Source organism: Cnephaeus nilssonii (assembly GCF_951640355.1).
Source record: "Cnephaeus nilssonii genome assembly, chromosome: 6".
NCBI classification, from domain to species: Eukaryota; Metazoa; Chordata; class Mammalia; order Chiroptera; family Vespertilionidae; genus Cnephaeus; species Cnephaeus nilssonii.
The window spans coordinates 50,780,071-50,799,364 of NC_137077.1; the positions used below are offsets into that span (position 1 = coordinate 50,780,071).

Sequence of the window (19,294 nt, forward strand, 5' to 3'; positions counted from 1 at the left end):
TAGCTTCCCATGAGCTCAGGCACTCGATGTTTTCCACCCTGCTGCTTCCCCTCTGCTAGTCTCTGATCACCAAGCACAACACTATCTGAGCTGAGGCTACAAGAAATGAGCTCATCTAGCTGGCTTCCTATGTTCAGGATGGAGGTGACTGGCCTCCTCTGGTTAGTAGTTGGAATGGGTTAATTCTGCTATCATGGGAAACTGCCCTGCCTTCAGAGTCTCATCCCAAACCTCCCAAACCTCTTAATCTTGGCTTCAGGATCTGGCTTTCAGCAACTTCCTTTCTGACCCTTCTCTGGCCCTCCATGTGTTCCTGACCACAACACAATGAAGACCAGACTGCCTTTCCTACTTCTAAGGAGACTCAGTCTCCCTATTTGTCAATTAAACCCAACACCAGCCACAAACAGTTTTAGATAATTTCTCTCCTATTGGGAAACCCAGAGACACCTGCCATCTCCTGGTCGAGTTCTTCAGCCGGCTCACTCTGCGCTTGTGATAGTTACTAAGGAATACACCGATGCAATTAGTAGTGACTGCCCTACACCTCCTTACTCCATATGGTTCCTAGGCATTACCTCTTTTTCTTAATATGTTTTTACTGATTTTAGAGAGAGAGAGAGAGAGGAGAGAAAGAGAGAGAGAGAGAACGTTGATCGGCTGCCTCCTGCACCCCCTTCACTGGGGATCGAGCCCACAACCCACAGCCCGGGCATGTGCCCTGACCAGGAATTGAACTGGCAACCTCTTGGTGCATGAGATGATACTCAACCAACTGAGCCACACTGGCCAGTGCTACCTGTTTTTCTTGAGAACTCTCTTACCTGCTCTCTAACCAACGCCCGCCCCCCAATGCCCATAGCACTTATACAGTCATAGAAAGTTTCTCTTTTGATCTCTGTGCATTCCCTCGTCATGTTGGAAACTTCTTGAAGATAGGGCTTATTTTTGTTGTTTTAAAAAAATTGTTGGGAGCGGGTGGGTACAAAACACTTAAAGGTGAGAGGACATTTGCTTTCAAACACCATCCCATCCCCCATCCATGTAAAGCACACACCTCCTCTAGTGAGTGCTCCCATGATGCTCTGGGCCCTTGTCCCCAGGGCAGTGCACAGACCTGAGCCCTGCCTTCTGTTGTGTTATGTATTTATATAAGCCACCGCCTTGTCTAGACTGTGTGTTCACTGCATAAAAAGGAAGGGTAAGAATCCTGGCTCCTTCTGTTTTAAGAAATGGGAAAGCGAGGAAGATCACAGACGTGAAAGCCCAGTGAGTCCCCAGGAAGAGTGACAGTGGGACTTGTAGATCAGAGGATCGAAACATCAGACATAACAGTGGTTCTCTCGAGAGTTTAATGTTATATTTGCAGCATAAATAAGGCACAATATATGTCAGGGCAAGGGAGAGGGGGAAGGCCTGGCTGGGGGTAACTGCTGAGTGGCAAGGGGAAAGGAAGAAGGGACGGTGAGGGAGAATGGAGCGAAGCCCCTGCCTCAGCCCCGTCCCGGGAGATTGTGAGCCTGCTCACAGGGGTCATGCTGAATGGGGTGGAGGGGAAAGGGAGACCATGGTTTTGTAACAAAATAGCCTGTAGCACTGCATGCTCCCACCTGTCAAAGTCCACCACTGGGGAGACTCAGACCCCCAGTGGAGTTCCTTGATGAGATGGAGAGGTTTTGCTACATGTCAAAGATATACAGATGAGCAGAGATATAACCATAGATACACACTGCTTTCTTTTCAACAGATACTATATCAGGAGGTTGCAGCCACAGCTGCGGGGCTGGAGGCTCATCTCCCTGCCTGAAGGGGTGTGTGTGTGTGTGTGTGTGTGTGTGTGTGTGTGAATTGAACAGCTAAACTCCAGCTGGTCCTTCCTGTAACAAAGAGTGTGGAGCGACCAGTCTGCAAGGGAATATGGGACACATCTGCCCAGACCGATGCAGGACAGTTTTAGGGATAAGTAGGATGAAGATAAACCTAGATTTCGAGATGAATGATGTGGTTGTTGTTTTAATGGGGGTGAAGAGAGGGACTGGAGGAAATGGAAAAATACATGTGTTAGTGCTAAGGCAGAGGATGGTACTCAAATAGTCTTGACACCCTATAAGAACTTCCCAGCTTGCTCCGAGGGCGGTGGTTCTCAAACTTTAGTGGGATAAGAACCACTCGGAGTGCTTGTTAGAGCCCATCCCCAGGGTTTCTGATTCAACAGGTCAGGGGTGGGGCCCAAATGTGCATTTCTCACAAGTTCCCAGACACGGTGGTGCTGGTCCTGGACCATGTTCTGAGAACCATCGCCCTAAGGAAAAGTCAATGAAACTAGTGCTCATAGCCATTTCTTACAGCTAAAACCTCACTCACCAGTAGTAGCTAATGCCGGTAAGATATCTTTGTGCTACCAGCCCCCATTAAAAAACAAACCCTACCAGCTACAATACAAACCTGCCTCTACAAAGGACATAAGCTGCCTTAACCGTCCCTACTCTCCCCAGCCTTTTTTCATTCTTCCCCCAAAAAGAGATGAATGAAGTGGTACAAAGGGTGGGAATGGTGGCCAGCAGCCACCTATGCTCATTCCAGCTGGGTCAGCACCCTGGGAGGGGGGATTTGTGTCTGTGTGCACATGTGTGTTGTAAACAGAAACAGTTTTGTACTCTGAGGGGAGATTAGGGTGTGGGAGGTTGAGGATCCTCACTTGTCTTATTCCTCCCTCCGCCCCGGTCAAACAAAAGTCTAAAGAAAGCATAAAGAGCACATCAACAAAGGCATATGTGATATAGCTAGAAGGACTGGATTCTAAACAGACTGGTTATGAAATAAAAAACAATACTTTTCCTTCCTGTGTATACAATGTACAATATTAATGGAAAATAATGACGTGGGGATGGAAAGGAAGTTATGAAAGAAAGGGAGAACTTTTGGGGGGAGAGCGGTCTCAGGGTAGCACCTTTAATGGAGCCTCTCAGAGTGGGACACGGGCCTCAGAAGCCAGAGGAGAATACCGTGTGTCTGCTTGGTGGGCAGCTGTAAACAGGCCTGGCTATGACTAAGCACCCCGGCTGTGAGTGGTGCTCGAGGGCAGGGAATCAGGAAAGGAGCCAAGAACGGCACAACAGGCATAGGAAGGCCACAAGGTGAGGTCACCTCTTTTACCACCACTGAGAGCACATGGTCTAGTCTTGGGGCCAAGAGGAGGAGCAGCTGAAGGAAGCCAGATGTGGGGCACACCACCAACAGGCAGAGTAAGTGAAGAAGCTCCTCCTCTTTCCGTCTCTCCTCGCTGTGCGGAAGCTTCTCAGGCTTTTCAAGTCTAAGTGTGCTTTCCAGGAAATGGGGCAGACTGCACACCAGACCTGGTTCTGGCCCCTTTCTCTAGGTCAGGGGTGGGGAACCTTGTTCCTGCCAAGGGCCGTTTGGATATTTATAACATTATTCAAAGGCCATACAAAATTATTAACTTAAAAATTAGCCGTCTGTGTTTGGTTAAACATTTCATTAACTCACCCCAATGCCTTGCCAAGGCCAGACCAAATGATTTCACGGGCCTTAAACGGCCTGCGTGCCCGAGGTTCCCCACCCCTGCTTTATGGCTTGCATGTCTAGCAGCTGTGTCTTGGAGTGAAGTGAGGCCGAGTCCTGTGTTCAGTTGGAAGAGTCCTAGGGTCCATACCCCAGCTCCTGTCAGAAGTGTCTTCCCTGGGCTCCCTGGCAGGCCTAAAGGGCTAAATAACACCCTCCATGATGTTTGGTTCTGGTGCAGAAGAGTCTGGAAGGCAAAGGGCACGGAGAGCAGCCACACGGCTGGCAGCGAGGACCAGGTCGATGGCATTCCCCTTGATATAAGAGAGGCTCACGGTAAGCCATTGCTCTGTCTTCTTAGTGAGACCGAGGACCAACTGAAGAGCGGTCTGGAGGCTCGTCCTGCCCCTTCCTCAAGTCACTGCTGCTGTTCTAATGAGGTTCTGTCAATGCCCCTCGTCTAGGTCCCCAGTGCTAACTCCCCACTGATGAAAATGAGAACTAGACATGGGGTTAAGAAACGAACTGAGACCCTCTACGTAAATGAGCCATCCTACCCAGGGGCAGATGGGCAGGACAGCCTCCTCCAGCGCCCAGCAGCGAGGCAAGGCCTGCGTGAGATTCTTCACTTGAAACACACTTGACCGAGGGGCGAAGAAAATAGTGAAGGGTCTCATGAAGGCTCCTTAGGAGCCATAAACTCAGTCAAGCTTAAGGGCAAGGCTGATGGAGGGAAATCAATAGAATAAAAAACTGAAACAAAACTAAAGCAGAAGAGCGCGGGGAGCAGCGTCTGAGAGCCCTGAGCAGAGTTATGGCTGTGAATGTTACAGGCGAGTGGAGTCCCCGGAGGCGGAAACCTGCATCCTGACCATCTGCCTTGCCATTTGCTAATCTGAGTCACCTCAGGGGCTGTTCCTGCTGGGTCCCGGGTGGTAGAGGATGAGAAAACCACGTTTCTCTCCTTTCTCTTCACCAGGTGTGGCTTGTTCAGCACCAGCTCTGAAAGGGGAAATTAAAAACAATGCAGTGGAACATGTCACCTGACTGGCTCACCAGTTTATCACTCTGTGGAGATGGCAATCTTGTAGCTGAGAACATTTCCTCGTTCCCCTAGGCCAGCCAATTTTGGAAGACAAAATAACAAAGGAAGCTGGAAGTTACCTGCTTGTATGTTTAAGATGGAGGTAGAGAGATGGAGAAAAGGACATTCTTGGCTTTGGCAGATGGCAGGTGGCGGCTCTGGGACAATTGGAAGGGTTTCATACTGAAGAGCTACTAAAGCTGACATACCTATCCACAGGCCCCTGGCTTTGGATTGCTTCCTGTGGCCCTGGTAGAAATTGCATAGTTCAGAGCCAAAGGAAGATGAGAAGTCTTCATGGGGAAGAAAGAGAGAGCAGAGGGATGAATTTCTTCCTCTGTAACCCAACTCTTCAAAGTAAGAATGGCTGAGAGCAATAGTCACCAATTTCCCAGGCAGGCTAGACCTTTCAACAAGCAGGGCTCTTCTGCTGAGCTCAGTACTTCACCTGTCCCCGCTCCCCCCGCCCCGCCCATCCAACCTTGTGCTCAGAAAACCCTCGCAGGGCCCTGGCTATGATGCCTGAGTCCTGGGGGTTGGCCTATGGAGAAGCACTGCATCCAGGGGCCAAAAGCAGAAAAGAGCTGAAGAGAGGCCTAGTGGCCAGGCTACGAGCCTGCTGAGAGAAAGAGGGTAGACCCAGAGGGCGTGGGACACGTGTGAATACAAGACCCCAGCTCAGGGAAGAAGACAGATGTGTGAGGCTGAGATGGGGGAAAGTGAGGGACAGCCTCCCTGGGCTGCATCTGAACCAGCCGTGGAAGAGAGGCATTCATGTGGACAGGAGAACGAAGAGGGAGAGGCAGAGGCGGAAAGCTGACCCAAAGGAATATGCATGCTTTGGTCAGTCAACTCTTGTACAATATAAAGAGTCACTCCATTAACCTGATGGAACAAGCTTTCCTGCCTGACCTGATGATTAGACTGAAGAAGGATGGAGTGGGGAGGGGAGGAGTCAGCCAGTCAGATCCTGGGCTCTTCCCCTTTCACTCCCAAGCCCTATCTAATAAGGCCACCAGGTGAGATTGCAAGGCTTAGTGGGAAGTGGAAAGGAGCCCACCACTAGACTGGGAAAACTCAAGAGACAAAATGTGGTATCCAAATAGCTCTGGAAATAGATTAAAAAGGACTAGAACTCTTGAGGTTTTGTTTCTTTCTTTTTCCTTTTTTTGTTTTTGTTTTTTGTTTGTTTTGGTAGAAAATAGGGAGAAGGACTAAAGTTTATGGAAGAGCTGGAAAAAATATTGCTACTTCATACATCAAAGGTAACTTTACAATCTCCCTAAGTGAATATTTTGACTAGAATTTTGGATGGGTAAAAAGGGATATAAGCAGCTACTGGGACACAATGTCCTGAGTCCATGAGGGGGCTGGAGATGTATGCAGTTCATTACCCTATTGGAACAGTCTTCTTAGTCATGTTTTTAAAGGTGATTTTTGTTGTTGTTAATTCTCATCCGAGGATACTTTTTCCATTGATTTTTTAAGAGAGAGTGGAAGGGAGAGAGAAACAGCAGGTGATACTCCATCAATTCTGGCTCGCTCTACCTAGCAGGTAGTGACATGCTGCTAAGGAACAAGAAGGTAACAGTTATGGCTTATTGGGAAGAGAGGAAACTGGGAAACCTGAAACCTAGAAGTGCATGGTTAGTGTTAAAAGAGAGAAGTACAGGTGCATGGGCGAGGGTGATTGACTGTTCAGACCATGTGGAAGGGCCTTCGGATGTGAGGACATCAGAAACCCCCCCTTAGGGGATGATCTATGTGGCTCTGGGGCTGGGAGGCTCCTAGTACAGGTGTCAACGTACATGACCATGTGGCTGAAGAGAAAAGCCCCACATCTGTCCTTTACTCACAACACACAGTTCCCCCCCATACTGCCATGTCCAAGACAGATGGGAGGGGATAAGATGACATCTCTCTTGGCTCTCGAACGGGCGAGCTCTGGCTGGGGACCTCTCCACCAGGGGAGGCATCATCTGCCCGCAGACTGGGACTGTGGAGTCATAATCACATGCGACTGTATCGGCATGCTCAGTTCTGTCCTTTGGCTGGCCATCTGAGTGAGGACTGAGGTGGCCACAGCTTCAGCTGCAGAGCGAACACTGAGGCCATTGCTGGGTGCTGTTGCTGAGCTGTGCTGAATCACAGGGGCTGGAGAACCCGTCGGCTCCGAGCTTTCCTTGGGGCTTTCTGCCAGGGAAGGAGGGCAAATAGCAGAGAGAAAGTGGTTAGAAAACAGAATGGGGGTTTTGCCTGGGAGCGCAAGATTAAAACCTCCCCCCTTTAAAAAAAAAGAAAAAGAAAGAAAACAGAATGGGGAAACAGGCGGAACTACCTTTTGTCACAATTCTAAAGGAAAGGGAAGCCTATCTTTTTTTTGATGGGGGAGAAACTTCCCAGATCTTGGCTTCTAAGCTATGAATGAGCTAGGAAGCAGTAAGCCGTGAGAAGGGAAACAAAAACTAAACAAATTAACCTACCTATCCCAATAAAGCAAATCCCCAACATGCTAATTACACTGTCTGGCTTCTAGGTCTCTGTTTGCAGTTCACTACCCTTATTGGAACAGTCTTCTTAGGCATGTTTTTAAAGGTGATTTTTGTTGTTGTTAATTCTCATCTGAGGATACTTTTTCCATTGATTTTTTAAGAGAGAGTGGAAGAGAGAGTGAAACATTGATGTGAGAGAGACACATTAGTTGGTTGCCTCCTGCACACACCTGGACCAGGTACGTGCCCTTGACCAGGAACTGAAGCTGTGATGCTTCGTGCATGGGTCAATGCTCTAACCACTGAACTCCCCAACCAGGACTACAGGTGATTTAAAATAGCTTTATTTTTAGGTATCTTTTCTGATTAATTTCCATAGGAACTGAATCATTCCATTCTTTTTTCTATTCCTTTAGAATGTAGTTACACCATAGGTAAGCCTAATAAAAATCAAGCTACAATCAAATAATGTCATAAATAATTAGTCCTTGGCCAAGGTTCACTTAACACAATAAACCCCAAAGAGTTTACCCTCCAAGCTATTACTTCTAGGTATTACTGATTTAAAATATTTACGATGAGTTATGCCACTCCACCTAACGTAACAATAACATTTCACTAAACACAAATATCTGAACTGCATACTGATAACTCCATGTAGCTCATCAGTCAAGGAGCTTTCTTAAATGGCTGACAGCCCCGATGGGCTGCTTAAATAGAGATGTGTGGAATGAGGGAAAACTTCCAATAGTTAGCTGTATTTTTGACCTGAAGAATGCCTGAGTCTTCTTTTAGAATCTGTGAAGCCTTCTTTGTTGCACTCAGGAAATTAACTATTTCTCTGCTTGTGCTTTCAGAGCACACATTCATTTATTCATCACATATTTAATGAGCATCGTCCATGTGCCGGACACTGGGGTATATAAAGAGTAAAACGGTAGCCCTGTCTTTAGGAAGCTCCCAGCCTAAGGGCTTTCTTAACAGGGATATCTGTGCTTACCCTACGAACAGGTTGACATGTTTATCTCCTCATAGCCCCAAGTCTCTCAGAGGTAGAGACAGTGTCTCATTTGTATTGTGTTAAATACCTACTATAATGTCTACATCACACAGCAGGAACTACATACATTTTTGCTGTAACAAATAAGTAGTTTAATGGAATGACTACATGTCAGAGTTCTTTTTTTTTTTTTTATGTCAGAGTTCTTGTAGGAATTGAGAGAACCTATGGGCTCTCCCCTGACAATAATATTTCATCCAGTTTTATGGCATTAAAAACTAACTAGCCCGGCCATGATGGCTCAGTGGTTGAGCATCGACCTATGAATCAGGAGGTTATGGTTTGATTCCTGGTCAGGTTACATGCCCAGGTTGCAGGCTTGATCCCCAATCATGCAGGAGACAGCCAATCAATGATTCTATCTCATCATTGATGTTTCCATCTCTCTCTCCCTCTCCCTCTAAAATCAATAAAAATGTATTTTTAAAAAAATTACTATAAGCTGCTGACTCCCATCGTTATATCTTACAGACTTTCCTCTGAACCACAGACCCATGTAACCAGCTGTCTGCTTGACTCCACCTTCAAAACAGGCTTCTGCCCAGCTCATGTGGCTTAGCTGGCTGAGCCTCGTCCCATGTACTGGGAGGTGGTGGTTCGATTCCCACTCAGAGCACATGCCCATGTTGTAGGCTTGATCAGGGTGTATGCAGGAGGCAACCAATCAATGTGTCTCTCGCACACTGATGTTTCTCTCTCTCTCTCCTTCTCTCTTCTTCCCTCCCTCCCTCCTTTCCATTTTCTCTAAAAAAAAAAATCAATGGAAAAAATATCCTTGGTGAATATTAACAAAAACAAACAGACAAAAAGACTGTCAGGCTTCTTAAACTCAGCTTGTCCAAAACTGAGCTCCAAATATACCTCCCAATTCATTTCCTCCTACACTTTCCCCTATTTCAATTAATGGCAAATACATTCTTGTAGTTGCTTGGGCCAAAAACTTTGGTTTAACTTTTATTCTTCTTGTTCTCATATATACTGTTACATTTGGCCCATCATCAAACCCTGTCACTCTAACTTCAAAATATCCTGAATTCAACTCCTCCTCACCACTTTCACTTCCACCATCTTGGTCCAAGGTTCCAACAACTCTTGTGCAATTGCAATAGCCTCCTGAGTGGACTGCCTGCTTCTGCCCTTGAAGCCTGCACTGAGAGTGATCCTGTCCAAATGTAAGTCAGATCAGTCATGTCACAGCTCTGCTGAAAACCCTCTGCTGGTCCCCAGTGTAGGGTAAAAGCTGAGATCCTGACCACGTCTGACAAGGCCCCCCCAAAGATGCTCCCTTTACCTTCCCTATCTCATCTCCAACTAGTCTCCAGGCCCATCCCCTCCAATCCAGCCATGCAGCCTCCTTGATGGTCCTAGAATGTGCCAGGCACGCTCCCACTTTGGATCTTTGCCTTTGCTCTTCTTCCTGCAGTACTTTTCTTCCACATAAGTGCATGCTAGCTCCCTCACTTCCTTAAGGTTTTTATACAAAAGCTACCTCAAAACAAACAAACAAACAAAAAAACACCAAACAAAAAAAACAAAACCTAAAAGCCACCTCATCTAAAATTTCAACCCTGCTGCCAACACTGCATATTTCTCTTCATGTTTTATTTTTTTCTTCCAAGCATTTACTATTTTTTTTATTTATTTTATTTTTTTATTTAATATATTTTATTGATTTTTCACAGAGAGAAAGGGAGAGGGATAGAGAGCTAGAAACATCGATGAGAGAGATACATTGACCAGCTGCCTCCTGCACACTCCCCACCGGGGATGTGCCCGCAACCAATGCACATGCCCTTGACCGGAATTGAACCTGGGACCCTTCATTCCGCAGACCGACGCTCTATCCACTGAGCCAAACCGGTTTCGGCACATTTACTATTTTTTAAAAAAATACGTTTTTATTGATTTCAGAGCGAGGAAGGGCAAGATAGAAACATCAATGAGGAAAACCAAGATGGCGGCATAGGTAAACACCTATACTTGCTGCCTCTCACAACCACATCAAAATTACAACCAAAAGGCAGAACAACTACCACCCAGAACCGTGAGAAAGCTGGCTGAGTGGAAGTTCCACAACTAGAGAGGTGAAGAAAGTGCATTGAGACTGGTAAGAGATGCGGAGGTGCGGAAAGTGCTGGCACCTGGATGTGCTGCTCGTTTAATCGGGAGGGAGATACAAGCTCCCACTTGCTCTGAACTCCAGTTCCAGGCAAGACTCTGGGGAACCCAGGCACATATGGGGAGAAACTGGACTGTCTGGCATCAGGACAGGAATGCGAGGGTGGCTTTCTCTCAGAGAGGCTCGCAGCGATCATTGTTCCTGCATGGGGGCGCAGGACGTGAAGACTTAGGGACCTCTCCAGGGCAGGGCTGTTTGCTCTGGCAGCCATTGCCGTTTGCTCCACCCTGGTGATTCCCAGAGACCCCACCCCACCCAATTTACAACCCCACACCCAAGCTGTTTGCATCGGCTTTTGCATATGAATGGCCTGTCCTTTTTCCGCCTAAAACTTGTCAAACTGCAGCTGGGTCAGAGAGCCCCAGAGCTTCCAAAAGAAAGCCCAGGGCCCGGCGGCAACAGCAGCTGGCCTTACTTCACAGCTGGGCCTCGTCTGGGCACTTCCAAACCCCATACAAAGAGGAGGAATCTGAAGATGTCTCTGTAGCTCCTGCTGGGCGACCCCAGACAGTGGGTGACTTTGTACCTCCTTGGAGATCCAAAAGCCAGTGTACCCAGTGGTCAGAGTGAGACCATACTGGATTACAACTCTTCACATCCATAAGAGACACACTCAAGGGGCAAACTCAGTGAGCACCAAAGCCCCACTGAAGCAAGTCCTGCCCCATAAGGGTGTCTCCTGCGCAATAGATCTTCCAGTGTAGACACAGCTGGTCATCACAGCCAATTGGCCTGGAGGTCAATTCCTCCCAGTGATACCAACAGCAATCAAGGGTTAACTACAACAAGACTGTGCAAACAGCCCACAAAGGGGTGTACCAAGTGCGTCCACCTCAGGTGACTGGGGAGGCTGAGCCAGTGGGCCCTATAGGACACCTACCACACAAGGCCACTCTATCAACTTAAGGAGACTTAGCAGCTACCCAGTACATAGAAACAAACACAGGGAAGCAGCCAAAATGCGGAGACAAAGAAACAAGTCACAAATGAAAGAAATGGATGAAAGCAAAATACTGGATATAGAGTTCAAAACCACGGTTATAAGGTTACTCAAGAATCTTCTAGAAACCTCCAAGAAATTTAGTGACACCCTCAAGGATATAAAAAAGGACTAATCAGAAATTAAGCATACACTGACTGAAATAAAGAATAATATACAGAGATCCAACAGGAGACTAGAGGATCCCAAGAATCAAGTCAAAGATTTGAAATACGAAGAAGCAAAAAACACCCAACCAGGAAAGAAAAAAGAATCCAAAAATATGAAGATAGTGTAAGGAGCCTCTGGGACAACTTCAAGTGTACCAACATCCAAATTATGGGGGTGCCAGAAGAAGAGAGAGAACAAGATATTGAAAACCTATTTGAAGAAATAATGACAGAAAACTTCCCTTACCTGGTGAAAGAAATAGACATACAAGTCCAGGAAGCGCAGAGAACCCCAAATAAGAGAAATCCAAAGAGGACCACACCAAGACACATCATAATTAAAATGCCAAGGGCAAAAGACAAAGAGAGAATCTTAAAAGCAGCAAGAGAAAAACAGTTAGTTACCTACAAGGGAGCACCCATATGACTGTCAGCTGATTTCTTAACAGAAACTATTCAGGCCAGAAAGGAGTGGCAAGAAATACACAAAGTGATGAATAACAAGAACCTACAACCAAGATTACTCTACCCAGCAAAGTTATCATTTAGAATTGAAGGTCAGATAAATAGCTTCATAGACAAGAAAAAACTAAAGGAGTTCATCACCACCAAACCAGTATTATATGAAATGCTGAAGGGTATTCTTTAAGAAGAAGAGGAAGAAGAAAAAGGTAAAGATAAAAATTATGAACAACAAAGTGACAACAAATGAACCTAAAAATCAAATGAATAAAAAACCTGATGAATAGAACAGACTGGTGAATGTAATAGAATCAGGGGCATGGAAAGGGAGCAGACTGACAATTCTCGGAGGGAAGGGATTGTGGGAGGTGCGGGAAGAGATTGGACAAAGAGCTTACACCTATGGACGAGGTCAGTGGGGCGGGGGAGGCCTGGAGTGGGGTGGGAACTGAGTGGAGGGGAGCTAGGGGGGGAAAAAAGAGGAACATCTGTAATAATCTGAACAATAAAGATAAAAAAAAAGAAAAAAGAAAGAAACATCAATGATGTCCTAGCCGGTTTGGCTCAGTGAATAAGAGCATCAGCCTAAGGACTAAAGGGTTCCGGTTCGATTCCAGTCAAGGGCACATGCCTGGGTTGCGGGCTCGATCCCAACTAGGGAGCGTACAGAAGGCAGCCCATCAATGAGTCAATGATTCTTTCTCATCACTGATCTTTCTTTCTTTCTTTTTTTAAAATATATTTTTATTGATTTCAGAGAGGAAGGGAGAGGGAGAGAGAGATAGAAATGTCAATGATGAGAGAGAATCACTGATTGGCTGCCTCCTGCACGCCCCCTACTGGGGATCGAGCCCACAATCCGGGCATGTGCCCTTGACTGGAATCAAACCCGGGACCCTTCAGTCCCCAGGCCGACGCTCTATCCACTGAGCCAAACCAGCTAGGGCTCATCATTGATCTTTCTATCTCCCTCACCCTCTCCCTTCCTCTCTGAAATAAAAAAAGAGATAACTAGAAAGATGGTAGAGTGCCTAACACAAATTAGGCTCCCAATACACATACCCTTTATCTGTGATGGTTAATTAGGAAAGCTCTACGTTTAAAAAAAAATTTTCCCCCATAGGACTGGTTGCTCCACAAAGGCTGCTCCCTCATCAGTCTGGACCCCCCAGAACATTGAGAATAGAGTTATAAAATTATAAACATTTGAGACACTCAGTACATTCTGACCTTGCTAACTGACCTTGCTTAGGTTGTAAGCCACTCACCTAAGTAGCCTTGGGTCTTTTTCTGTAGTGCAGTGACTGGACAGTCTTTATGAGCTAACAGTAGCTGTTTCAACTGAGCCACCTCATTGCGTAGTAATGTGACTTCATTCTGGGGGCGGGAGGGGAGAAAACAGTATCAAGAAAATTCATTCTTCACTCTTTCACCCCCAGTGACCATCTCTCAAAGTGACGACAGGATGCTGCCTGGATTTTCTCTTCCAAATCTGGAGACTTCTGACACAGCGAGGCTTCAGCTAGCCCAGGGCCAGTAGAATCATGAGTTCAATGACAGGAGCTGCTTACAGTGTAAGGTAGGGATTTACAATAGAAAAATTACTCCTATACAGGATAAACATGATTATACCAAAATTAATAATGCATATGTCCTTTGACTAAGAGAGTCTACTTCCATGAATCTATTTAACAGAACTACCTATTCAAATGCATATAATGTTCACTGCAGCATTGCTGTTCTAGCAAAAAATCAGAAACATTACAAATATCCATACCTTGTAATGTAACCACACTATAGAATGTACTACTATACAGCCATTTTAAAAAACACACAATCCCTCCCTGACTCCCCTACAAAAACTATAAATGAAGATAGTATTTAGAAATACATATATTCCTGGACCCTGGCTGGGTAGCTCAGTTGGTTAGAGCATTATCCTGATACACAAGGTTGTGGGTTCAATTCCCGGTCAGGACACATACAGGAATCAACCAACGAATGCACAAATAAGTGGAATAACAAACTGATGTTTCTTTCTTTCTCTCATTCTCTCTAAAAAAAGTGTCTGGTAGGTGCACATCAAACTTACCTACAGGGAAAAGAATGAGTCTGGAAAGGCATGCTGAAGAGGGATTTTGTGTTTTGTTGTTGTTGTTGTTAATCCTCACCTGAGGATTTTTTCCATTGATTTTCAGAGAGTGGAAGGGAGGGTGAGGAGGAGAAAGAGAGAAACATCTATGTGAAATAGAGACACATCAATTGGTTGCCTCCAGCAGCGCCCAACCATTGGGGGCCATGATCGAACCTATGATCCAGGTATGTTCTCTTGACCTGGAGTTGAACCTGTGACCCTTAGGTGCTCAGAGGTGGGGTGGAGTGGGGGGATGCTCTAACCCAGTGGTCAGCAAACTCATTAGTCAACAGAGCCAAATATCAACAGTACAACGATTGAAATTTTTTTTGAGAGCCAAATTTTTTAAACTTAAACTATATAGGTAGGTACATTGTTATTAACTTAATTAGGGTACTCCTAAGCTGGCCTTTGCTAAAAACTCAAGGGGCCAAAGAGCCGCATGTGGCTCGCGAGCCGCAGTTTGCCGACCACTGCTCTAACCATTGAGGATACCAGCCAGGGCGAGACTGTGTTTTTATTCTACCTCTTTGTGTGTATGTATGTGAATATATTATCTTGTAATGAAATATTTTAAATAATCAGAAGAAGGAAAAATAATATTCAAGAAAACGTATGGCCCTGACTGGTTTGGCTCAGTGGATAGAATGTCGGCCTGCGGACTGAAGGGTCCCGGATTTGATTCCAGTCAAGGGCATGTACCTTGGTTGCAGGCACATCCCCAGTAGGGGGTGTGCAGGAGGCAGCTTATCGATGTTTCTCTCTCATCGATGTTCCTAACTCTCTATCCCTCTCCCTTCCTCTCTGTAAAAAATCAGTAAAATATATTTAAAAAAAAGAAGAAAATGTATGAATTATAATTGTTCTATTTTTGCTTGTGTGGCTTTTTCTTTCTTTCTTTTATTAAGCTGCATTATCTGGGACAAATGCATTTCCCTTTGGGTATTCCATGACCCCAGTCAGAGTTTACTGATGACTTAAAAGAGCATCCTGGGGTGCTTAATCTAATTCCCTTCATCCAAATGGGTCTATGAATAAATCATTCCAGTAGCAGCTTTGGCAATCGATGATGTCTTTTCCAATCCCTGGGGAAGAGATTTCAACTCTGACAGTAAGAGATTCTTTCTGCATTCTTCCTGGAACATCTTCTGTATCTGTCCTAACTTAAATAATTACCATCTTCTATTATATTGTCCCACTTTTTTCTGACTCAACACTACTTTCAAGACTCAACAATCTCGACATCCATCTAGGACCCACTCACACTCAGCTGAATGTTCTGAGAAGTGAGTTCCTCTGCCTTCTTCTCTAGGGAGGACACCCATAGCTTCCGCTTCTGACGGCAGCGAGAGGCAGCAGCCCGGTTGCGCTCCAGAAAGCGCTGCCGCCGCTCATCCGGATCTTCATCCACTGTGCGCCGCCGGCGCCCTCCTGTGCTCGGAGTGGGCTGGGCTGGTGAGACCTGTTGCCCAAGAAGGAAGCGGAGTTACTTGAAAGGAATTAAGCCTGGTGTTAGGTATATTGGTAAGACCTGGTAAAGGGATGTATCAATCTCTGTAACCACAGCAGGTCTCATCACTATGTGTACCCTTAGCTTCTCTTTTGTGATTGTTCCTCACTCTGCCTCCCATTTCCTTCCAGTCTTCGCAAGTCCCATACTTATACAGCCAGAGCTCAGTTGGAAACTGATTATCTCTGAGACAGACAGACAGACAAAATGAAACTAGGATCACTTTTTGTTTCTTATAGGGAATCTTGTAGGGAAGGAAAGCATAAAGGAGGGTATGGGAAACTTTTAGCAAGATTGGAATAAAAAGTTTACAAATCGCCGAAACCGGTTTGGCTCAGTGGATAGAGCGTCGGCCTGCGGACTGAAGGGTCCCAGGTTCGATTCCGGTCAGGGGCATGTACCTTGGTTGCGGGCACATTCCCAGTAGGGGTTGTGCAAGAGGCAGCTGATTGATGTCTCTCTATCATCGATGTTTCTAACTCTCTATCCCTCTCTCTTCCTCTCTGTAAAAAAATCAATAAAATATATTAAAAAAAAAAGTTTACAAATCACTGATTTGGACAAGCAATATATACAAACAACCGAATGCTATAAGTTTCAGAAAAGAAGATTTTACTACTAGTGAGAATTAGGCTATTATGGAGAACTATGGATTAGTATATTATTTTTATTCATAATCCTCATCAACCCCCCCCCCCTTCCTGTTTGTTCTTTTTTAAACAGAAGAGCATTTTTAAATCCCTTTATAAATTGGTGATATAGGATTGTCTTTTGTCTTCAAACTTCAGGCTGATGTCCCTTGACTTTTGGATCATCTTCCTTTTTGTTAAGCTGATATGTGTTCTGAGACAACAGACCAATTTTATAATAGCAGCAAACATAAAAATGTAGAGGGGTAAACCATCTGCATAAAACAAACTATGTAATGTAAAACAACACCAAAAGTAAATATGTTCTAGATCTGTTGCTATTAAAGAATATCTATATTAGTTCCCCAATGCTAGAAGCTCACATTAGTTGTATGAGAATAAGCATGAGCTTATAAAAAATAGAATCTTATACTCCACTTCAGGCCCTACTGAATCATCATCTTCATTAAGATAATCAAGAGATAATTTTAGTTATTCAGACTAATATCTCTCCCAAAAGAAAAAATGGGGAGGAAATTTCAAATTCAATTTAATGAGCTAGAAGCCTTAGTTCAATGCTTCTCACTACACCTAGGAAAATTTACACTAATTCTTCTGAAATTCAAAATTTCCTCTCTGCCCTGAGCTCACTGGACCACATGTAAAGGTTGGTGCTTTACCAAGGATGGGGAAAAGGAAATGACAGGTTCCTATTCTCTCACAGGCAACTCACAGCTCATGCAGGGAATGGATGTGAAAGAACAGCCCAAGAGAGGGGGGAGAATGAGAAGGAAAGGAATCCATGGTGACTAAAAAGGAGGTGGTATAATTTCCTCAAGAGGCAAAGCAGCACAACTCAGGCAAGGGGTTACTGCGCTACCATCTCCAGGGACTGGCATCGGAAGGGGACACATGAGAGTGGGCAGGCTTAGCTCCCAACAAGAAACTCCAATGAAGGTTTTTGTTGCTGGCCAAGCTTTAAAGCAGCATGTGGCCATTACATGTTAGGACATGTGGTGGTAAATGATGAAGCAGGTGGTGACATCAGGAAAAGGGGCTGGGCAAAGAATACAACTCTAGAAACCGATCTCAGATTTTTGTCACCTGTCTAGAACAGATAATACAAAACTGAGGCCTATTTGGTTTTCAAAGAAATTTTCTAAAACTGAGGCCTCCTTCAGAAAAGAACTGGGCATCTAAAAGGGACTGCTCTGTCTTAAGGGATTAAATTGATAAGGAAAAGTTGGATTTTTGTGTTTGTTTACTGAGCCATCTTAATACTGTGACATCACATATTAATATATTACTATTTGATTTTTGCTATAAAATATAATCAAGTGATGTGGTTGTTTTTTTGCTATAAGGAATTTATTAAAGACTAGCCAATAATCCCCTATAACAATGGCACATACAGTAATTAACAGCAAATATGCTTAGTTTCTCGTTTAATGTAATGACCAACACAGATGTGGACAACGCAGAGTCCTCAGAAAGTCCAGGAAGCTGTTACCAAGGATATTAAAGGACCATGTCATTCCTCTGAGCAAAGGCCTGGGAAGTCCACATGACCCCTTGAAAGAGTGTCTCTAAACGCCCAGGGAGTGTTGAGGCCCTCCTCCATCCAGCCTGTATAGAGGGATCACAGACCAAGTTTCTTCCAGAGGGCTGAACATCTATGAGCTTCACAAACTCATGAACCTGCTTCTGCTCATGACAGATATAAACTGGGTAAGGGATTAACAGGGCTCATTTCTAGAGGTATCTTGTTCAGTTTCAAGGCCTTTTTCTCACTGCAGGCACACAAAACCAGTGGGTTCTGCTCAAGGGACAGCGTGAATTCTATTCTGTGTGCTCCTGCCCTGGCTATATTTCAATCCAGACTACAGGGCTCAGTGATACCTATAGGCTCAACTGACTACTAGCTAGCCAGGCACAACCTCCTGGCCCTCTAAACTTGTTCTTCTAATGATTGGTACATAGGGGATATGTACCTTCTAATGGATTGGTCCAACTGGATAAGGTATAGTATGGAGAGGGGTAGACATGGGGTGTGGGTTGGAGGTATGTCTACCGAGAATGGTTAACACTCTCAGAAATGTCTGTCCCTCTCTCTTTATGGAAAATCTCCCTATGCAGTAACACCCTAGCACCACAGACCTACTGGTCAGGGATTCATGACCCTTTCTGTGGAAAGCCAAACTCCCACCACCCCAAAATTTTCTTTAAATTTCTATAACTGAAGGAGTCAGTCTCTTAACTATGAGGACCTAAGCTGGCTACATAGTAACTCTCACTGGCCCTGATTTGTGGAACTGGTGCCATCTGGTTGGCACAGGAGCTCAGGTGCTCAGGTCCCCTCGTCCATGGAAAGAGGCTCTGATTTGAGCTTCACAAACTCTCGAGCCACTTCATCATTGCTCAGGTGGGTGTGTTTTTTTTAAAAGACAATAGATGAGAAAGAGATTAGGAGAACCTCCTTTGTCTGGTACACATACATGATTCTCATATAGATAACACCAAAAGTTAAGACCTCCTCTGTGACAGTTCTGCATTATCTAGTCTGCTTACATGTAAGTGTAACACAAGGGTGGATAAAGAATGGTTCTTTTTACTGCTGTCAAATTGTCAACAAGAATCAAAGCACAGGAAGGTGCCCAGAAAGCTGAAATCTATTCTTCTCTAAATTTTCTGCTCACTGAAAAACATAGGAGTTAAAAAGCAATGGTGACATAGCTGGTTCCCCCATCTAAGGGCCCAACTGACCTGTGGCTGGGCAGGGGATGGGGCGTCAGGGTGCTGGATGAGGATCTGGCTCTGCTCAGGACGGGCTGTCACCATGGTGCTGGCAGTACCCACCACCATTCCACAACCACCATTGATTGAGGAGACTTGGTTGGTTAGGGTGGCTTTTAGTCTCTGTAGAAAAAGATAAGAAAAAAATAAAAGGTTGTCAAGGGTGAGATTCTATCAAGGATGGGAAGAATGGGCTTGGATTTTATTACTGACTTACAAATAGCGAAAATTTCCATAACAATTTTCCCTTAACAGAGGAAATAAAAGAAAATGACGGGGA

At 45.1% G+C, this 19,294-nt stretch overlaps 1 protein-coding gene across 3 annotated transcripts in view; it reads right to left on the bottom strand.

Annotated features, from left to right (window-relative positions):
• Positions 1–1,333: 1,333 nt before the first annotated feature.
• Positions 1,334–19,294, bottom strand: part of ATF7 (activating transcription factor 7) — a 110,357-nt gene continuing 92,396 nt past the window's right edge. For all 3 annotated transcript variants that reach the window (XM_079775123.1, XM_079775121.1, XM_079775122.1), the window contains exons 9-12: positions 18,985–19,137; positions 15,347–15,544; positions 13,217–13,325; positions 1,334–6,799 (exon numbers count right to left, since the gene is read on the bottom strand). In XM_079775123.1, the coding sequence (XP_079631249.1) occupies positions 6,582–6,799; positions 13,217–13,325; positions 15,347–15,544; positions 18,985–19,137 (678 nt within the window). In that variant the 3' untranslated portion in view covers positions 1,334–6,581. The remainder of the gene's footprint in view (positions 6,800–13,216; positions 13,326–15,346; positions 15,545–18,984; positions 19,138–19,294) is intronic.